Raw genomic sequence first — 23,484 nt, forward strand, 5'->3', positions numbered from 1 at the left:
ATGGGGCAGAGGGAAATGTTCATACATTCACTGACAATAGCATACTGTTAAAAATAAGTTAAGGGATGCAATGACGTTCCTGCTGAACCTTTAAAAACTAGCACTTTATTTTATTTTATTATTTTACATTTCTGAGAGGCCTTGATTGTGAATGTATTGGATATTGTTGTTAAGAAGCAAAATTTAGTAACTAAATTTAATAAATTGAAATGAAAACTAAATGTGACCTTAGACTTCGATGAAACAAAAAGAATTGATGGTAATATTTGCCCCTAAACCTGGGCATTTTTAAAATAAAAACTTAATTAAATTAGGCTGAGAATTAGAACTGAATTTTCAGCAATAGTAAAATCCAGAGTAACATAATAAATTGCTTCAGTATAGAAAAAAAACCACTGGCAAGAAAAAAAACTATAGGAATTTTGATGGAAATAAAAATTGTTTTAGTGCTGTCTACTTGAAGTTAAAAAAAATAACTTGCTGTAAAGAGATAGAGGAAGAATTGCAGTTTTTAATTCCAGATCACTAAAAGTTCAAACTAGAAATTAAATATTCATGCACAATCTAAAATAGGCATAAATGGCTGAAATATCATAATTATACATCTTGTACAGAGAAATAAAAACAGGAAACTTACATAGCACAGCAAAATAAACACCAAAGTTTTAATGCAAATTCTAATATAAAGTTCTATTACAAATCCTTTTGCAAACTTGAAATGATGTCCAGATAAAAATGGATTAAATCCTGTGATAATGTTGATTTAAACTGTGGTTTCCTTATGAAAAAATAGTGAAAAAAGGAAAATGAGTATTTGTTTTATTAGGGCTAAATTTAAAGCAAATTAGGGCTCAGAAGAGCTTTTAAAAACACGATAGAAATGGAAAATTATTGAACAAGGTCCAATGAGTATCATTGTAAAAAATGTTCATCCAATAGTATTTTATAACAGATCAAGATGCAGATAGAAATGGGAAGGAAATAAAACTGAAAGTGCCCTTCATCTCACTTTCAATTATTTCATTTGGAGGAACAGGTTAGAACTACATGATGTTAGCAAGTGTATGTCATAGGATGCCATAGTTGCTAAAATTGCACAGATTCACATTGTAGTTTCTATCCTGCATGAGTTTCAGGGGCGCGTGTATGGTTTAAAAAGAATATTAAAAATAATAAAGAACTGTAATATTACTATGCAACATGTAAGGCTAATCTGTATTCTTTTGTATTGCATGTAGTTTTTTTTCCTTTGACTGGACTCTTATTACAGACTTGCAAATCTATGCAGTGACTCCAATTCCTGACAATATTGATGTACTACATATGGATCGTGTCCCTGATCGCATAAAGAGCTTCTATCGAGTTAACAACATCAGGAAATTCCGCTATGATAGGCCTTTTCACAAGGGCCCCAAAGACAAGGAAAATGAATTTAAGGTTCTAATTCTTCCTAATATATTAACATTTTATGCAAAATATATTGAACTTTTAGATATATGTAAGAGCTCATAGAATTATTGCTATCCTCAAAGCAAGTGTTAAACAATTTTAATGTTGACAAAAATAATAGCAACTAAAATCTTTGAATATTTGATTGCAGCTTTATGATATAAAAGTAGATCTTGTAAAGCAGCTCAGCTGGTGCAAAAGTAAGCCTTGTTGAGCTCTATAAGACATAATTCTGTTTAGGGATGCACAGCACTATGCAATAACAGACTAAAAATACAGGTTTTTGCAAATTTGATTAATCTGACTGAGGGAGCTAATGAAACTATATAGTTTCTAGAAGATGCTTCAGAAGCCAAGGCCTGAACTTCCTGCTGAAATAGGAAAGTTGCAGTGTCCGTGAACAAAATTGAATGTCTTCTCCCAATTTGTAGACTTGGAGGACGGGGAGGTTGTTGCTTTTTTGAGGAGTTCCATGAAATGAAACAAATTAAAAAAAACCTAGTGTACTACTGGAGCAAAACAAAAAGCAGAATATGACCTAGCATGGATAAGAGCCATATCAAGGTCTACACCATAGTGATAAGTGTGGCAAAATATTGATATTTCTTCACTCTCCTATTGTATCCACAAGAAGCCACTGTGAAAATTCTTTTAGGCATCTGAAGGACATAGTTGTTCAGATTCACTTGGAGCTTGATGCCAGCTGAGCAGGTTCAGAGGAGTTTAGTGAGTACTTAGGTGTTATCTGAGTTATCTGAGATGAGTTTGATCCTGCGTGTGATCTGGTCCTTTGCAACCCAACCACCTTTGGTCTGGACTTCTGCCCCTTCTAGTTGGTGAAAACTGCCAAGGAGATTATAGAAAGCTCAGTCAGGGAGATGGTAAAATGCATCCTTGAAAGAGGGTATATTATTGCATACTTTGAAAGAGGTGATGATGCACCCTCTCCTTAAGACAGTGGTTCTCAACCTGTGGGTCGGGACCCCATTTGGGGTCGATCGACCATTTCATGGGGGTCGCCAAGCAAGGCTGTCCGCCATTTTTTTTGTCCGCCATTTTTTTTGTCCGCCATTTTTTTCCCCTTTTCCGGTGGGTACGTTACCTCCCTTGGGCTGGGCCAGCTGGTGGTCGGCCTGCTCCGTCTCTGCCGCTTGCCAGCTACGCCTCAGCCGGCGCAGGGGGTGGAACCACGCATGCGTGGCGCTCCTGGGCAGGGAAAGTCCTCGACTTACGACCGGTTGGGTAGTCCTCGACTTACGACCGGTTTAGTCCTCGACTTACGACCGGTTGGGGTCACGGCATTTAAAAGGTTGAGAACCACTGCCTTAAGAAATCATTGCTTGGCCCCATTTTACTGGAGGACTGTCAATCTGTCTCCAACCTCTCCTTCTTGGGGAAGATTATGGAGAAATTGGTTAGACTACAACAGATTATCTGGATCTGTTTCTGCCTAGTTTCAGCACAATTAAAAACTAATCTGGCAGAACTGAGATAAGAGTAATGCAACCATCCTTCTTGGTATCCCAGCAGCTTTCAATAATACTGTATCCTTCTGAACCATCTCTGAAGTTTATGAGTGGGGGAAAAACATTATATGATGGCAATTGCTAAAATGATGTTTTCGGTCAGGATCACAGGGGATCAAGCCCTAGACCCATCATCTGCAGATTTCTGGCACTTTCCAGTAAAATTACATCCTTAATTCTAAATAGAATTGCACTTCCCTGAGCAGAATTACTTTGCAATTTGAGGGTTGAACTAGTGGATCCTGCTTTAAGAGCTAGGGGTAGTTAAGGTTAAAAAGAATTTGCTTTCATCTAGTCTGCCAATTGCTACTTTTCCTGGAAAGACAGGAGTGACTTCCTATCTATTGGACTGTTATATTAAGTTCTACATGGGGCTTCCCTTGAAGAACATTCAGCAGCTTGAGAAACGACGGATGCACTTGAAACATTCCTGTAACTTCTGAATTGTATTCTGAAGTCAACTGGCAACTAGTGCAGCTGATTGCCAGTTGCCTTTTGAATGCAATTCAAAGTGTGGTTCTCACCTTTAAAGCCCTTCATGGTTCAGAGCCTGTTATCTGCAGGACTGTTTTCTCCCTGTAATGTTTGCCTACACAATAAGATCACTCATTCACTCAATTAAAGACTTTTCACCTTCGGGGACCTTATAAATATACTTTTTCAGCCACTTCCCCTTCTCTGGAACAGTCCCTCCCCATCATGTGTAATTGCCCCCTTCTTGACCCACTTTTAGTGAAAACCTGATTATTCTGTCAAGCTTTGTTTTTCTTTGTAGAGCTTGTGGATTGAACGTACCACTCTAACCCTGACTCACGGTTTACCTGGAATCTCTCGGTGGTTTGAAGTGGAAAGACGAGAATTGGTAATCTATTATTTTTATTATTTTAAGTTAAGGTATAAAGTAAAGAGAAAGAGTGGGTAATTTTTTATCTAATGGATAAAATAAAATGTTAAATGTGCTTGTAACAAATGAGTGTTTCACATAATTAAGTCTAATTTAATAGAAGGGCTCCCAGGAGAGGAGTGTTCCACTGAAGATGTCTCCACAAAAATAGAACTGACAACCATAACAAAGACCAGGGAACCATGGAACTTCAAGAGATAGAGAGGACAAAAACTTGTCCATACGTGCTCAGGATGGCTATTTCCTGCAAGGAAACTGCAACTGTTGGGAAACAGGAATTGTCCTCTTGCTTGCAATTGCAATTGGTGCCTTTTAAAGGAAAGTGAGGTGTGCTAGACTCACTTTCTAATTACTCTGTAAATTGCTTATTATAATGCTTGAAAATACTATGTGAATTTAAAGAATTTGAAGTAAACAGTAAAAAGTTAAATAAAATATTGATCTTTAAACGTTACAAACAGATTAAGAGTTCAGATAAATTTGGAATATAGAAACTTTTACAATAAGTTTTTGGAATTGATAAAGAACAGCTTCTCACTAGAAACAGATCTCTTTTGGGTTTTGCAAGGCATAAAGATAACTTATTTTATGATTTTAAAAACTGGATACTAGATGGGACTAAAGATTCTAGGCAGAAGGACAAAACACAATCCTATTTTTGATGTTAATTAACTAGGACCTATAAAATGATGCAAAACTTTATAACATTGAAACTATTAAAGAAGACTTTTGAAGAATGGACCCCCAAATTAGCAGCCATAATATCAGCAGTATCAGTCATGATGTCTACCGCTATGGATAGATTATGTCCAAAAGATGTTATTAAAGAAATGACTGATGTAGAACAAAATTTATCTGACAGACAGAGATGGTACTGAAAGTGGATTTACAAGGAAGGACTTGGAAAAGGATGTCTCATTGGATATACAAAAGAAACTGATCATTATTTTTAAAATGATAAGGAAAATACAAATCATAAACCAAGAAAGTGACCTGAATATTTTTTTTCTTAGTGGATTTGCAAAAATGACTTATTAAAACTTGAAGAACTGTAATGTGATGGGATAAGAAATCAAATCCTACAATAATATTTGTCTGAACTGAAGATTATTAGAAGAAAAAGAAAGGAATATAAAGTTAGCTTATTTGAACAAAGTTAAAACAAGATGTGTTATTACTTTTGGGCTTTCTGCTGACACCCAGACTGATGATATTTTATGAATGTGCCTATAGATAAGAGACGGGATATAACATGAAGAGATACCAGTAATTTTTTAATATTAGAAGGGATGAAGAGGCACTACATTTATTTATACTTAGGATGAAGGTATATGATAATGATATATGATAATGATAATATTGATACATGATTGTATGTCTTATAGGTTGAAGTAAGCCCACTAGAAAATGCCATTCAAGTAGTAGAGAACAAAAATCAGGAGCTAAGGACACTGATAAGCCAGTACCAACACAAACAAATGCATGGGAACATTAATCTACTCAGTATGTGCCTGAATGGAGTTATTGACGCTGCTGTGAATGGTGGTATAGCCCGTTATCAGGAGGTAAATTCAGACTCTTCTGATTGTTATTTTCAGCAGCTTTTCACAATACAGTTATATTTCATTGTTGTCTTTAACAGTATATAAGAATGTTTAATTATATAAGAAACGTGTCAATTTTTCATAATTATAACACAATACTTAGCTTTATGTCGGTATTCTAGTCTAAACAACAATAACTATTTTATTTTGGGCAATTCTACCTTCTATATATAAGTAAATTGTTATAGCATCATATTTTATTGTTTGTATAAATATGAAATTCATTGAAAAGATAAAAGTTTGTAATTATAATAATTACAAATAATAAATGCTCCTTAGAAATTGCTGTGTTAATAAAATAATGAAAGTCATCTTGATAATGTTGGATATATGTCTAAAGAGAAGGATAATGACAATTGCTAAAAATTCATTACTTTTCAACAACTAAGCTGTTAAGTAATATTGATTTTACTTAAAATGTAAATTAGTAAAATTATTTCTGGATTATCTGCATGCAGAAAATCCACAAAACACTTTTATATTGATGATTTCTGAAGTTGCTTATTTCTCATCTACTGTTCAGTGGAATTAAACAATGAAATAAACAAATGAAAGTTTCAGGATTTTGTGAAGAAGTATGTTGATAGTATTACTGTTGAAATTTAAAATAAATTTGGTCTACTAAAAATTGCGCACTATCCTAGAGCAAATTTCCTTTGCCACTGATTTATGTGTTGGCTTTTGAATTTACAAAATCCAAGAAAGGGGAAAATATAGGCTGCATAAAATGGGAGGAGAAGGTGACAAAATATTTAAAATGGATTCCATAGTCATGTATAAAAAATAAAGCTACCAAGGATTATTTTTGTTCTTCCTTACATTTATTAAGAAACAGGCTATTTCCAAAGTACAACTTATTATTTTTCTTCTCCAGGCATTTTTTGATAGGGATTATATCTCCTCTCATCCTGGAGATGCAGAAAAAATCACACAGTTGAAAGAATTGATGCATGAACAGGTATTCTTATCTTTTTAAAATAAAAATAAATAATACTGTAATAAAATTTGTTTCTTTTAATATTATCTATAATAATGCAAAATAACATGGGATTATTCAAACTATATAAAATAGTGAAGACCAGAACATTATACTACATATATATTTGATTTATTCTCATATTCTAAAACAACTATAGAATTTAATGACAAAACAAAAAAATGTAGAAATATAGAATTCGATGTCTACCTTTATAACATAATGTACCAGATGTATAAAACAAATACAGATACTTGAAAATAACTGAAAACTAAGAAAGTGGGGACAATGCAAATCTAAAAAATGCTGTTTGCTAACCTGTATTAGCTACTTGCATCTTCAATAGTATAAAAATAGAAGTGTACACACTTGTAGAACAAATCTTTTAAAAAAGATTATGCTCTCAAACTCACATTTCATTTTCAGATAAAAAAAATACCAGTGTGCTAGGTTGTTTCATAGTTACTTAAAACAAACAATTTATCAATTACCTTTCAATATATATCTGCATTTTTGTTATCTTTCCAATTAAAACTGTTATCATTTCATAGTCTTAACATTGCTACTAAAGTTTGTTTCAGAATAGTTACCAGGGAAGTAAATCAATTATTGCTTAGATATCATTTACAATTCTTACTAGTAAAATCTGGAAATCATATCTAGTAATCATGAATTATAATTTAAATAGCCACAATGTTTAAATATTTTTAGTAACCTTACAATATTGAAAGCATTATACTGTAGTCTCATTGAAACTGAATATTAAGTTGTGATTTTAATTTTAATAGGTACATATCCTAGGAATAGGTCTGGCAGTACATGAGAAGTTTGTACATCCCGAGATGCGTCCACTCCATAAGAAATTAATTGACCAATTTCAAATGATGCGATCTAGTTTGTACCATGTAAGTTCATAACAGTATTTTTGACCTTATCCAATATGTCTTATAAAATAGAATAAATATAAATTTGTACTTTTAAACTCTGAGACAGAATTTTTAGTAACACTTGAGATGTATGATATTGTTAACAGAAATACATTTTGGATACCACTCGTGTCTAGTTAGCCATTGTACCTTAACTTTTTCCTTAATTAGATATTATTCCAGTGAATGGTTTTATATGGTCTTGACTGCTTCATCATCCATATATAACCAATACTTGCAAGTACATGAAAGAACTGTTTGGCTGATAATGAATGAGCTAATAAACATATTTTAGTTTTCAGTTCATATATAAAATAAAAAATAGAATTATATATTTGAATCATTTTGTTTTTTGTTTCACTGAAATTCAGCATTGAGATATGATTCTGTGATAAGATGGGCAGCCAATAAATTTTATAAATAAATAAACACATTAAACACACATTGTTAATGTAGTGTCTTTGTGATATTATTATCTTCATGTTGTGGTTCCATGCCAAGAAATAATCCAGTTTAAACAAAACATTATTAATGCTATTCTAAGATACAGAATTTCCATACTTTTTGTCTCTACTGTTGATCTTCCTGTTATGTTTTGGAAGTGAATTTTGTCACCATAACTCAATTTTTCAGTTTCTTCATCTTTGCTTATTTTATTTGTATTATCTTCCCAACAAATAGAGCTGGTGGACAGGCCATATTGGTTGTATATAGTTTTATAAACAATATTTATATTCTGCCTTATCCATTCACAACTAGCATTTAATGCCCTTTACAGGAGTTACCCACTCTGGAAAAATTGAGTCCAGCCTGCTCAGGAACAAGCACACCACGCAGCAATATGCTTGTATCACACAGTCCAATGAGTCCAGAGAGCATCAAAGTGATGCATCGCCACAGGTAATATTTTAAACACGTTCTATTTTAGAAGAGTCTTTCTGTATCTGCATTTTCAAATAACATCTGAAATTGAATAATTAATATACCTGCCACATGTAACTAAAAAGTCTCATTAACAAAACTTTTGGACTATTCAAAGTTATAATAAATAAAAGGCCAGACTTTTAAATTCACTTCATTATTGTGGAATTAAATTTCCTATAAGATTGTTTTTGCTGTCTGAACATTTATTTTTCTTATTATTTATGTAGTAACCTGACATTAACAGGTAATAAAATAAGATCATAATGATTATCAATCAGGTTTAATAAAAACAATATTTTTTCAGTTATTAATATCTGAAAATTGATGTTATTGAAGACCAACATACTTATATAGGCTGAATGATTGCAAGTTACACATTAATGATGAAAATACAAAGAAGAAAATGATTTAGTGCACCTTAGAATATTTATTAAAGACGGGAAAATGATGGAGAAATTTTAAAATGTGCAAATGTAGGTAGAAAAATAGTGCTCAGATGTCAGGAATGAATGAACGTTTGTCAAAAAAAACCCCCATCTTAACCAAAATGGCTGTGTATAAAACCATGATTCATTCAGAACTGAAAGTCTGGGTGTGTCAAGAAAAACATATGCTGAAATGGAAGTGGGTTACTTAAGTGTATGGGATAAAACCAGAACAGAGTCATAAATTAATGGGTGCTGTCAGATAAATTTGAATTACAAAAGCAATCAGTATGAAAGAAATACTCAGCTTTTTTGATCATATAGATAAAATGAATGAAGACTGAATTGCAAAAATAATATACAAACAAGGAATTAATATTTTTGAGAGGAAATAAAAAGATGGTTAGATGGAGTTGATGAGAACTTGGAAAAGAGAGATTATTAGTTTAAAAAAGAAAAGACAATATCTGGATAGAATACAGTACTACTTTTTTCTTCACCTGTTTATTTCAAAAGAGAATAGTATGATGAAAATATTTATATTGCTAGTTTTAACTATTTTCAATTGGGAATGATATATATACAGTATATTAACTTGCTAATGTTTTCCATTCAGAAATAAAAAATGCTTGTCTGTACATGTTATGAACAGACATGTATAAGAATTCGAAGTTCTGCATGTTTCAGCATGAACTTTTCTTCATTAAACAAGCTTAAGAAAATATTTGTTAATAGCAGTTTTGTATATTTTTTGTAGCCCATTGAATATGCTGGGTACAGTCCGACACTCGTCATCTTCCCTTTCTTCCCATACATCAAGTGAAACAGGAAATATGGTTATATTAACAGACAGTTCTGTTGGAGAAAATGCAGAGGATGTGTACCACATGCAGGTATCATGCAAATATATTAGAAACATATTGCAAGCAGTATATATAATTCATGATTATTTTACAGAAAACTATAGATTATATACAATGTGCTTGTAGAAGTTACTACTGTAGCATAATAGGTATCTATTGTCTATGCCATTAACTTGCCTATGAGGCCTTAGGCAAAATATCTTTCTTCGGGGCCACAGTTCTCCAAAGGGTTCTATCTAAGGCACGGGTGTCAAACTCGCCATGTCATGTGATGTGTTGCGACATATCAGGACTCTTTTTGCATTGCCGGCAATGTGGTGGTTGCTGCTTCAGTATATGAAACCGGCCCATGGGCCGGCAATTTGACACCCCGATCTAAGGGCTCCATGATACCAGACCTGATGACAAGGACATTATAATCCGTTATTTATCCTTTGTGAGAACCTTCAAGATTTGCACCTGCTGAGGTAAAATGAATATTCCAGAGCTACCAAAATCTTCTTTCTGCTGTTCCTTTTGCCTTTTTATTGCTTCTCTAGAGTCATAGATAGATAAACTTCTTATAGCAGGTTACTCTGTTTGAAGAATTGAAAATTTCACACTGGCCCAAATAGTGCAGTCCTATATGCCTGAGTGTACAAATAATAACTTGAAGTATAAAGTTAAAGGAATGTAGATTTCTTTTACATTGCATGGAAAGCACTAGTGAGTACATTTTGCAATATTGGATATGAATTGTATTAATTATGTAAGATAAAGGTGCTATGAAGCAAATTGTGAGCCACCCAAGGATATGACAAATAAGATGGGTGGCATTATAAGTATTTAAAATAAATAAACTATTTTCCCCAAGTCCTTCATCTTGTTAATATTGTCATATATATCACAGGCTCCTTAATAATAAATATTTGAACTTACTTATCACGGTTGCTTTTGCTTATTCCCAGGCCAGTCCTTCCACCTCAAGCTTGAGCTCTACCCATTCTGCGCCATCTCAAATGATCAACTCTGCACCTGCTAGTGCAAGAGGTATGAATGAGGCATTTAAGATAAAGTAATGCAAAGTCCTACAAATGGCTGAGATAATTGCTTTTTATTTATTTATTAAATTTATATAGCAGCCCATCTCACGGAAAGTGACTTTCAACTGCAGTACCATATTCTGCCTAGATTTCCTGGACACTATAGGATATTTTGGTGTTCTGCTCTTAGAACAGGGCAAAGGGACATCCAGGAGATTTTATATCTATCACTGTTTTGCCCCCAAAAGCTATAGGTGCTCCATAGTGGTGGAATTCAAATATGTGAACAACCAGTTCTCTGTGTGGATGCCTCTTCCGGAAGTCCATTTTGGGCCTGGGCAACAAAAAAATAGCTACCGGTTCTGCTGAAGTGGTGCGAACCAGTTGAATTCCACCGCTGGTGCTCCAACACTGGAAGTTTTTAAGAGATTGGACAACCATTTTTCTTAAATGATATAGGGTTTCCTGCCTGAGCAGGGGGTTGGACTAGAAGATATCCAAGGCCCTTCCAACTGTTATTCTATTATTCTGAAATATAGAAATAAAATTGGGAGTATGTCTGAGATAATCCCAGATTGATTGTGCTATCTTTATCAGCCTTGCAGTTTAATTCTACCCAGACAAGAGCAATTAGAGAGGGGATTGGGAGATATAAAAAACTCTTTTCACTATTGTGTTGTGAATAAACCTTCAAAGCTTTAGATAGATAGAAGAAACAAAGAGGATCTTCCCAATAATTGATATAATACTTAGAAAAGAAAAAATTGTTGAAATATGCATTGTACAAAAAGAGATCACAGATAGTTCTTGACTTACAACAGAGCATTTTTGAGTTTTGAGTTTTGCCCATTTTATGACCTTTTTTTGCCATAGTTGTTAAGTGAATCATGTGTTCATTAAGTGAATCTGGCTTCCCCCATTGTCTTTGTTAGAAGCTGTCTGGGAAGGTTACAAATGGCAATCACATGATCTCGGGACAGTTCAACTATAATAAATACATGTCATTGTCAATTGTCCAAATTTTGATCACGTGACTATGGGGATGCTGCAATGGTTGTAAATATGGAAACCGGTCATAAGTCACTTTTTTTCAGTGCCATTGAAACATTGAACAGTCATTAAACGAATAGTTGTAAGTCGAGGATTACCTTTAGTTGATATAGAAACTCAGTAAATGAACAAAAATCTTATTCTGTAAAAGCTCATGGTTTGGGTTCCCAAACTGTTGCCCCACAGTACTAACATGCCCAGGGTGATCTCCCTTGGCATTCAACATGCTCTGTGTTCTACCCGACTTAGAGTGAAAATAATCTTTAATATAAAACTTTAGAGTTTAGACAATGTAATGCTACAAAGCGAAATGGTAGCCTCCAAAATCATTCTTATTTTCCAGGGTTCCCAGGACCCTTATGCTTTCTTCAAATATAAATATATCTGGAGGTTTTAGCTGAGGATTTTCTTTGGAAATGGGCACAGAAAAAAGGAGCAAAATACGTATGGGTGATAGGAAGCATCCTATGAGAGAATTTATAGGAGTAGCATTACGTTTCTGATGAAATGCTACTTTGTAGTTAGTTATATCTCTTATGGTAGCCATTTTGCAGAAGTTTTCCATTCCCAGAAACTATTTTGCAAGACTATCTACAACAGGGGTCCCCAGCCCCAGGCCACGGCCTGGTACTGGGCCATGGGCCATTTGGAACTGGGCAACACAAGTAGTGGGTGAGCACACAAGTGCGCGGAGCTCCACTTATTCAAGCAGCGGACAAGTGTGCAAAGCTCCATTTGCATGAGCTGCACACATACACACTCACCCGCTGCTCATGCATAACCGTACCTCTCCCCGTCTCTGCCACTAACGCTGCCGGTCCGCAAAGCCGGAAAGTTGGACACTGCTGATCAACAACTTTGGTCTCAAAATTATAAAAGCTTCTACCATTCCCAAAAAGTTTGTTGCCCCTGGTCTACAGTATACCCCTTCTGATCTTTTACCTTTAAGTAAATTGTCAAAAAAAGATGAGTCTTCTAAATATAGGGGAAGTAAATAGTTGGTATACATTAACTGAGGGAGCTAAACATGAATTTCTTGCACTGAGATAATATTTCGAGATACATATATGTAAACTGTATGATATATAATCAGAAAGTAATAGTTTCTTTGTTTTTACATCACTTCTTAGTAACATTCCCCACTTTTAAAAAAGTAATTGCTTTTTATTTTCCAGAGGAACTTTATTGAGAAATCATGCCATTAAAAATAATTTTGGTTTCTTTTCATTAAGTACCAGATGTAACAATTCCTTTTATATTGGACTGAACATTACATATAAATTGATGCAAAAGTATTTAACATTAGTAAGATGATATAATAATAATGGGGATAAATAAATATGTGACCTCATACTTGTAAACTAATTGTATCAATCTAGAAGTATGCATTTTGCAGAAGAATATTATTATAACTGCTGGTAACATACTGGATTTGTATATGCTGAATTTTTCAAAAAGCTTTCCCACTGTTTTGATTCTAGAGAGACCAGACAATCTGTTTAATGGAGAGCTAATAAATAAATCAGCATTTCCCTCAAAAAGAATTAAAAAGTAAACAAAATGATCACTTTTTATTCCTTTAGCTTCATATAGAAAGAAATGTTTACGTACTTCAGTATATGTTTATGACATATACTGAAATGTTATCATTTATTTTTAAACAGTGTCCCCAGAGTAACTGATAAACAATTTGAAATTCTAGAAAATAGTAAAATAGAAAAATTAAAATCATTTTGATGCTTCATTAATAATGTATTTTTATGAAACCACCATGGAGGATGATATTGTTTAGCAAACCATATTGATCCTGGTGCAAAAATAGCAAGGTTTTCGTTCATTCATTTGTGCTTTTTAATTTTAATGATTTTATACGTCAAATAAGCACTGGCACTAAAGTAAGATACAATCCATGTTTCAAATGCCTAGCTTTGCCAATCTACCTCAATTCTTTTATATTTATTTATATTCTTTTTAATTTAGTGCTGAAGGGTGCTGGATTGACAACTCTGGAGGCTGAAGCCCTCTATTTATCCACAGAACAGATACAGCCTGGGCGGCAGCAGTGCAAGCTTTCCCACACTGCCCCCACCAATGTGCCTCATCTCTGTCCTGGAGGGACCACCTCTAGAGGTGAGAAGAGAGATTGGTCTCCATGACTCTTTCAGTCCTTGGCCTTTCTGTTAAGATCGCTAGCTTGTGGTAGCCTACCCCGTTCAGTCAGAAAATGTGCCACATTCATCAACAGGTTTCACTGTATCTATTCAGTGTCCATAGATTCCACCGTGATTTCAGAAATTGTTACTGAGCCTTGACTAACTGAATGGAGATATCAAGGATCATTGTTGGCCTAAATGATATGTCAGTCACTACACTTTTTCAACAATTTCTTAATTTTCAGCAAAATATTGAGTATTTTGATTGGCCCTTTCATAAGCCAGCATGACATGAAATTCAAATTAAAAGAATACTTTTCTTCCTGGCATATTATTCTATTTCATGAAGTAAATATTAGTGAATAAAAATAATATGTCGAGCTGTTTCATTTGCAGTTTACAAAAATCTCAAAGTACTATTGAAAGTAGTACTATCTAGCAAAATGCTGGTATATTCTAAATTCATACCACTGAAATAAAAAGTATCCTGTATTAATCCATTTTCTATAGTTATATTCTGTTCTTAGACTGGTAAAACATAATGCATAAAGCAACTTTAAGAAGCTTTGCTTCACAGATTAATTTATCTGCATTCTAAAGTATAACTCAAAATGCTATTTATTATCAGTGTAAGAAGTCATATGATCTTTTTCCCCACAAATGCTAGTTATGAATTTCTGATCTAGTACATACCCTTCCTTCAGAATTGAACTTAGAGCACAGATAAAACTTCCATAAGGATTCTACAAGCACTAGCTATTCTTGGATGACAATACTGAGATAAAATTTCTATATATATCTGTAATTAGCAACTAATGTAATGTCAATCATATTAAATAAACATTCATATATTTGTTTCATAAATCTAAATACAAAAAAACTGAAGTGCTTACTCCTTCACATGCTACATAATAGGGTGCCATATTTATTGTTAATAAGATCATGACTGCACTAACAGTTGTATTTATTCCATGAATTTATTGAAAAGGAGGACTAGTGTCCCTCTGTAAGGATTTGTCCTGTGGACTAATGCTAGAGAAGCACTGGTTGCCATGGCCTCATATTTTATATATCAGGTTTCACCTGAAATTAAAATAGGAACGTTCCATGCAAAAATATATTAATTCTGTTCAAAAACAATATTTAAATGTAGTTAATATATTTTCAAGATGGCTCCCTGCTATATTCATAGTGGGAGCAATCTGGTAATTCGTGCTATTTTATCAGATTTTTCTTTCCTCTGCCTAAGCAGCAAATCAAGTTTATAAATAATTACATAATAATCAGAATTATATAGTAGAAGATTAATATTAGACTTGCATTTAAAAGAATGTTAAGAGATTTAGCAAATATGAACTGATCAATACATGTTTGTTGTACAACAAAGTTATTTAGGAATAAGGAATACCAGATGTACAAAATGAGAGATAATGAATTGTGAGATTTTGAGTTCACAGTGAAAATGTATGCCAAAAATTTAGCTTTATGTTAGCTATATAGAGACTTACAAGTCTTAAGTTTTATGTGCATCTAGAAAATGGAACAAATGATTTAGAACATATATGTTTCTAAGTATCTTTTAAATATTTTTCATCTCATTTCTTTGCTCAGAAACACAGTATGGTATTCATAACTTGTTTTCCTCTTATAATAATTATATAATTATAAAGAATACTATGCTATATCAACATGCCTTTAATATAAACAGATGAAGTATAATTTGAATTATAATCTCACAACATACATAATATGTAAACGCTTCAGTTTAATTATCTTGCAGAAGAACTATGTTTGCACATTTGAGTAACTCACACATTTTCCCTAAGGAAAAAGAAAAAACAGAGTGTAATTAATGATATCTTTCTTTCCCAGAATGCTTTCTGAGCTATCAGAAGTTTTTGTACATAGAAAGCATAAAGAGAATTTCAGTCAGTGCCCCATCTTTTTAGCAGCTCTCCACATTCTTTAAACCTACTCAAAAGGCTTGGATCTTTCGATGAAACAGGGCTTGTTTTGTGGAACAGCAAGAAAGGAGAATCTTGAGAAAATCATTTGGTCACCCTTTTCCATAAACCAAAGCCTCTGCTTGATTACAAAAGTCACAGGGTTTTGTGGATTCCTAGGATTTAATGCAGATTCAGAATCCCAGACACAAGTTGTAAAATTTCCTTCTCTTTTATTACTACACCAAACCAAGGCAAGTCTTTAGCTTCCGTTTTATGTAAGATTCCTTTGCAAGGGTTATTGAAAACTAGATAAGGCCAAAGTCTTCTCTTGGTCTTCTGCCTTCCACTGCTCTCTTGAATGGTAACAACAGTAGCTTAAGTTAGAAGCAACTATCCAAGCAATTTTGATGTGGGTGTTTTCTTCTCCTAAAGGTATAATCAGCTTAAATGTTGACTGAGTATTAACATCTCTACTGGCAAAGTAAAGCTTCTTCCTGCTACTGATAAACTATACCTTGTTAAGTGCGTATATTAGCATAGCAATGAATTACAAATGTAGGTATTTCTATGTTTAAATTCCATTCGTGCTTTTTTATTTAGATATGAGAAAGAGGCTAAGCATACTGAGCTAGTTCTACCTCTGGCTCTTCCTTAAAACTAACAACAAATCTTAAACAACAAATACTGTTTAGATCTGTCTTTGATTGCCGTACATTATTCCTCCAAAACTGTCTTCCAAAACTTACTTCTTCTCGTGTTCTTTTTTAAGACTCCATCTTCTTTGCCAGTTTAACAACAGTCCCTCCCTTCTCCTATGAGGAATCTATGAAGAAACCGCTCTGTCTACTCTTCACTTATGCTATGTCCATCAGCTAACAAAAAGCAAAGTATCTTTGTGACTAATTCTTCAAGATGCATGAATCCCTGAAAACTGACAAGAGTTTTCATGAACTGAGAGATATTTTTGGAAAAGCTCTGTACTTATGGTTCACTCTTAACTTTTTTAAAAATATAACTATGATAAGGGGAAATAGATTAATCATTCCTTAGTTTACATTTCTGAATCCGTAGTCTGAAGGACAATGTGATTGAGAACTGATGGAAATAAAATAGTAGACTTTGGATTACATCTACTCAGGCACTTTTCATTATATAAGATGCCCATCTATGTTTTTAGGAAACAGCTATGAAACTTTGGATTCTGGACTATTTGTTTTAGGGAATGAGAAAGTTTTGCCCCAGTATGACACTATGCTTTGATGCATTACTCTTTTTCTGTACAAGCAAGCAAGACAGTTTTTAAACATGTCCATATACAATTTACTATTTTAAAGCCACTGCACCATAATGATTACAGAAATAAAATGGAGATTGTTTCTATCGTTGTAATGCTTAACACATTTATCTGTCATTGTAGAAAATGTTATGTTTTTAAAGTATAAATAGTAAAATAAACAATTAAAATTCATTTAATAAGGAACTTTTTCCTGGATTCTAAGTATAGGCTATGCTAAAAAAAAGTTGAAAGTCTCTCTGTTTTTCCCCACTTCTCTCTAAGTGAAGTTGAATATTATAGAACACTATAGAATTCTTCTCCAGTAGATGAAAACTGCATCTTTTTATTATGCCGTAACTTACTTCAATATCTCACTCACAATTTTAAGGAAGGAAACGGTTCTCAAACGTTTTGGAACTGTGACTTCCCAAAATGATAAATGTATGTGACATACATACACCTGAATAAAAGTAATGATTTTATTGGGGTTAGGGTTGGTTGAAAATATGCATATTTCTTTCTCCTGTCAGCAAAGTCATCCACTCAGATGTTGCTGTGCATACTGCAAATCAGGAGGGCATTTAATGCAGCAATTGATCCAATGAAATCAAACATTTTAAATTGCTTGTATCTGAATTGGCTGAATTATATATTACTTCTACTGAAGCTGTCTGAGGATTATTTAGTTTGCAGAATTGTGGACAGGCTGTAGTAATGGCAGCTACTGTCTTACCATATTTGCATGTAGAAGGCACATTGTAATACATTTTTGTACTCTTTAAAGATTTATGTGTAGCCCTTCTCTCTCTCTCTCCCTCTCTCTCTCTCTCTCTCTCTCTCTCTCTCTCACACACACATACTTATGTCTGTATGTAATGATTATATGTAAATTAAATGCAATGAATGGACAGGTTCTGTCACTGATGGACTATTAATACTATCTTTTAGTAGAGGCATTTCATGTTCTCATAGTCATTTATTCTTTTCAAATGTTGTCAGCTGTAGATCAGATTCATGCTATATTTTTGGCCATCAGCTGTCATTCAATTTCAATATATGTAGTAAATACCATTTCAAGCTTTAATGCAATATGAATGTACCACATATTCATGCATTCCTATGTGCAAGATTATATGTTGATATGTTCATAATACCTAACAAAACTCCAATGGCACAGCACTAAGAGTAATTTTTATATTTTATTGGGGGGGTGATCCCAAAAGAGGCAGGATATACAAAAACAAATTTAATTAAAAAATAAATGTTTATTTATTTTTCACATTTTTGAACTACCCATCTCCCTCAGAGATAATAACAATCAAACCACGCTGATTGTTTATAAGCCCTGAGTGTTTAATTCAATCAGATTTAGCTAAGTAAATTCAAAACTTCAAGAAGAAAATATTCTAATTATATAATAAATCATATCATTTTCTTATCAATCTTAGCCTCTCTTAAGGCTAGGAGCACTTCTTCCAGATGCTTGTCCAGTGGCATGAACAAAATTTCTCAGATATCCCATTTTCAGCTGCCAATTTTATTGTACAACAAATAGATTATTAATTATAGATTATAGATTGTTATTTTTCTATACAACACCTTTATCAAAGACATCTGTTGTAAAGATTTGATGTTATTTTTGTACAAAATATTGGTATTTAATTGATGAGAAAACTGCTTCCCTGCTAATTCAGTTATTGTAATAGAGGAACTATGTAATTGACAGAGTCAAAGATACTGATTGAAAGATGCCTCTGATATCATTGTTTATGGATCAAACAACTATCTGATTCCTATGTGCATGCCATTGTATTTACAACTTTAAATGATTGAGCCTTTCTTCCCATTTAAATGTGAGTGTGCTGCTCTTTTGCAGTATGTCAACCTAAAAGTAATACCGGAAATAGGTATTTTGTATGATCAGAGATGCATGTTTTTATGAAGCATCCATCCAGTATATCTCTGAGCTATCCACAAACATCTGATAACAAGCAACTTAGATATTCTATTTGCTGTTAAATTGTGTTCTTTTTAAAAAGATGTCAATACCTTTCTTTTCCCTAGTAAGAGAATATATCTAAACCTTTTCCAAATGGTTAGGATTTACAAAGTTCTGTTACTTACAATATTACTTTTTGCATGTTCTTTTACTTTGAAAATGGTCCTCTTTTTTGATTCAGTAGTTTCCGAATGAGTGAACAGGAAAAAAATTAGCAAAAGAGACACAGAGATAACAAGAATAAAGTGCAAAGCAATAATAATAATAATAATAATAATAATAATAATAATAATAATAATAATAATAATAATAATAATAATAATAATAATAATAATAATAATAATAATAATAATAATAGAAAAACGTACATCCAAACCTAACAACAAAAAAGTAAAATAAATTGTGTATAAAAAAGGAAAAAAATGATCCAAATATCAAATAAATTTAACATTAAGCAGGTAGAATCTACCCCTGCTGGTTACTGAGAAAAAGAAAAACTGATAGATTCTCCTCCCTTTTACAAAATGAGTCTACAAATAGTTATAAACTTTCCTATCCCTATTTAACAAGAATAATATATTAAATAAACAAATATTCCAGGCGAGAGACTCCTTGCTAACCACCAATTCCAATACCAAAAGCTGCACAACTACATTTTACAGACTAGGTTAAAGCAGTAACTGTCTTAGAGCCATGTGCTTTTTGAAATTTATGATATCTATATCTGCATTTGGGAAACAATATGAGAAATATTGGATAAAGAGGAGGAACCCGTGACATTCAGTGTGCCATTGTACAATTTTTCATGTTCCAAAAAGTTCAGTATTTTATTCAGATATGCATTAACCTTATCTTTGAGGTGCGTATGAGGATGAGGAAAATATGTTTACTTAAGTTAATATTGTGAGTGATTGAGGGTTCACACCATTTGTGTCATATGTGCTTTGTGAATTAAGTATTTGCTGTGTATATTTGAACATGAGAAAAACTGCAACTCTAATGCTTTCCCCTGTATTACTAATTAATTTATTACTACAATCCACATACTATGTTTCTACTGATGTGAAAGCCAGATCAGCTTTAGACCGATCCGTTCGAAGGGCTCCAACATTCCTAGTTCTGGAAAATTTACCAAGTGGCAGTCACAGCCCTTGTAGCAAGTGTACTTATTCAGTTCATTTTCTTTATTGTTGTTGATATAAACCTAAAGCATAAATTAGAGACATTATAAATATCTAAAAAATTCCAGAAAATTTAATCATTTGGGAGATTGGTGAGCAATGTAACCATTTTTCCCAGATTAAATTTTCAAAAGCTATACACTTCAACATACATTTTGAAGAGTAGAAAAACTGCAATTTTCCAACAAACTTCTATCAAAGTGGAAAATCTAAAGATCAATTTAGCCTCTTACAGTGCTTTCATATGTTGGCAACCCTCTGGAATAGTTTTGAAAATATGCAAATTGATAAAGCCCATAGATGCTATTGGGCTTCTATGCTTGTCGATGCTGTTCTGCCAGTTGAAAGATAGAATTGGCTATAATAGTGTTTTAATATTTTCAGATTAATGTTTAACTGCTTAATTTTTTTGGGAGGGGAAAAATAAATTTGTTTTGAACTTATAGCCCTATATATATATTTGGACCAAAAGACCCATTAGGGCTTATTTTCGGGGATGTCTGACTTTGCGGCCAGCTGGCCACTCCCTCCCATCATCTTCTTGCTCATGGCCGCAACGGTTTACAGGGATTCCCAGGGCAGACGTTCGGGAGGCAAGGGCAGGACTGGCGGAACGTGCCTTCAGATGAGGAGGAGAGCGGTGCGGACAGGCGAGGGAAGCCAAAGAACTGGGCTGCCACCTCCCTCCACCTGCCACACTATTTCCTTTTGCCAGAAGACAAAGCTTCCAGTCTCTGTCATTTCTCCGTCCGGGCGAAAAGTGTTTGGGTACCTATGGGGCGCTTGGAAACAAAGTGAATCACTCCATTTCCAGGTGCCCCATTTGCAAGCAGACGAAGCTTCTAGTCTCCCTCTGGGCAAAAAGTATGCAGTGGAGCCAGGTGGAGGCAGAGGCATGGGTGGGGGAGGTAGGTGATCCGGACATCTCTCGCCTTGCTTTCAGCCATACTGGGGCAGGCAGCTGCACAACGAGTCCGGATCACCTGCCTCCCCCCATGCCTCCGCCTGCTGCTGGTGCCACTGCGCAAGCTTCCCACAAGTCAGGTGGCTGCACAAAATGCCCGGATCACCTGCCTCCCCTCCACCTCTGCACTTGGATTTACCTGTGCGGTGCCAAGGGGCCTGCAGGCTGCAGCGGCTGTTGGATAACATGGTCCTCCACGCACTCGCTGCCTTTTGTGCTGGTTATGCCCATCCTCCCCGGGCTTATTTTTGGGGCAGGGCCTATATTAGGTCCACCCAAAAAAATCAGGCTAGGGTTTATTTTCTGGGTGGGTCTTATTTTTGGGGAAACACAGTATTGTTTGAGTGAGATGTACTGTATAAAATATATGCCAAAGCTGAACATGCAGTACTCCTTCCTATTCAATCAAATATGTTCATTTTTTTTAAAATGAAATGATATAAATGTAGAAAGGCAACTAATAACATAAGCGTGCCCTGCTGAATTGGACCTTTGGCCCATCTCAACCAGCTATCTGTTCTCAGAGTGGCCAACCAAGTGCACAAGTATCTGGTACATCTAGTTTCCCAGGCAGATGGTCTTTTTAGACAGTCACACTGCCATTGAGGCTAATGCTGGCAGATGTTCCAGAAATACTTTTATTTCAGTAAAAATGGAGTTATAGAATTCATTGACGTATTAACCCGGCTGCTCTAACCTGATGGTTCTTCAAGCCACCCAAACTCCCTTTGATAACCTGATGAAAAATGATAGCATAATTCTCTGCCATTTTGTGATGTATTTATTAAATAACTTTCAAATTCCTTGTAAAATTCCACTCTCTTGTCCTTGTCTGATGTAGTTTCATTCAGTTGGTCACTTTCTGCCAATGTCATCTTTGTTCACCACAAGATTCCTCATCACCTCCCATGAGTCGATGATCTAATTAGCCACTCTCTCATTGCCATCTTATATTTGGAATGTTATAAATGTTTGTGAGTTATACATCTCAGGAAGAACCTTTTGTGTTTTGTCATGTGTACGTGATTGCTCTGACTCGTTTACAGGCTCTCCCTCTCTACCAGATAAATACCGTCATCATCGAGAATTGATGATGCTACTACCAGCACACCGGGATCGGCCTAGCAGTGCTATGTATCCTGCAGCTATCATGGAAAATGGACAGGTAAAGTACGTGTGTGTGTGTCTTTGTATGGGTGTATGTGTATGCATGCATACCCATGCGTCTTCATATATGTGTGTATCTTTGTGAGTTAGATTATATCAGCTCTGACACAATTAGCTTAAAAACATTTTCCTATATGTGGGGAGTTGTCTTAAAAATTACCTACAGGAAATTAGCTACTTTCCTGATTTGGGCAAAGGATATGTTTAGTATATATTTTTCTAAAAGCCAGTCTTGGGACATTTCTACACAGTCACTGGTTTCACTCTTCCATGCTATTAGAAGTGTTTCTGGAAGGTGCCACAAGTGTCCTCTCTGCCATCCTTGCCACAGTCACAACTCTGACCTGATCAATAATAGTGGGAGAGAAATCAGCCAGCAGGGCCATCACCCCTTCCTTATTCTTGCCGCATCATGGAGTCACTTGACAGGAAAGCAGAGCCACTCTTCAAATCAACCTGGAAGAATAGGAAGTCTTCCTTGCAAGGCACTGTGATGCTTGATTCCGGGGTTGTAGGGGAGGGAAATGCAGAGTCTAGAGACATATACGTCTAGAGAAAAAAAAAGGTTCTTTTTCTGCTAGAAATGAAGGTACTCTCATCTCCAAAAAGGGATATGCTTCAGGTTATCTCTGTTCCTTCATGTCATAATTACTCTTGCACCCGATTATCTGTCTTCAACAAGACCATCAGCTCTTTTCTTTTATTCAGCATCTTACTAAAACTACCATCAATAGTTTAGAAAGAGAGATCCTCCTTCCTAAAGCATATATCTAATGAATGCTGATAGAAGAAACAGATTGCATGGTTTCCTATTTGTGAGGAAACAGCCAGACTTTTGCAAAAGAAAAAAAGCTCTCAGAAATTATTTAATAATTTGGGGATTTAAAAATTCTACATTCCATTATGTATCAGCAAAAGTATATTGTCACTTACTGCTTTTAATTTAAGTGTAAATGTATTATACCATCACATGCATGCTGATAGTATATACACACTTCAAGACATATAGGGCTTTATGAGTTAAAACCATTGCTTTAAACTACTTCTGGAAAACCATTGTCTACCAACTCAGGACCTGTAGCAAGGTGTAATTTATTTATAAAATTAATGTGGCTACCCATCTCACATA

At 34.4% G+C, this 23,484-nt stretch overlaps 1 protein-coding gene across 1 annotated transcript in view; it reads left to right on the forward strand.

Moving 5' to 3' along the window:
• The window catches only part of DOCK3 (dedicator of cytokinesis 3), a 44,612-nt gene that overhangs the window by 15,566 nt on the left and 5,562 nt on the right, over nucleotides 1-23,484 (forward strand). Inside the window, exons 7-16 of the mRNA XM_029283454.1 lie at nucleotides 1,271-1,437; nucleotides 3,751-3,837; nucleotides 5,265-5,444; nucleotides 6,358-6,441; nucleotides 7,248-7,364; nucleotides 8,164-8,285; nucleotides 9,492-9,627; nucleotides 10,545-10,626; nucleotides 13,650-13,799; nucleotides 22,235-22,353. Coding sequence (XP_029139287.1) covers nucleotides 1,271-1,437; nucleotides 3,751-3,837; nucleotides 5,265-5,444; nucleotides 6,358-6,441; nucleotides 7,248-7,364; nucleotides 8,164-8,285; nucleotides 9,492-9,627; nucleotides 10,545-10,626; nucleotides 13,650-13,799; nucleotides 22,235-22,353 — 1,244 coding nt within the window. The remainder of the gene's footprint in view (nucleotides 1-1,270; nucleotides 1,438-3,750; nucleotides 3,838-5,264; nucleotides 5,445-6,357; nucleotides 6,442-7,247; nucleotides 7,365-8,163; nucleotides 8,286-9,491; nucleotides 9,628-10,544; nucleotides 10,627-13,649; nucleotides 13,800-22,234; nucleotides 22,354-23,484) is intronic.

Source organism: Protobothrops mucrosquamatus, unplaced genomic scaffold (assembly GCF_001527695.2).
Source record: "Protobothrops mucrosquamatus isolate PMUCROS unplaced genomic scaffold, P.Mucros_1.0 scaffold_63, whole genome shotgun sequence".
Lineage (NCBI taxonomy): Eukaryota > Metazoa > Chordata > Lepidosauria > Squamata > Viperidae > Protobothrops > Protobothrops mucrosquamatus.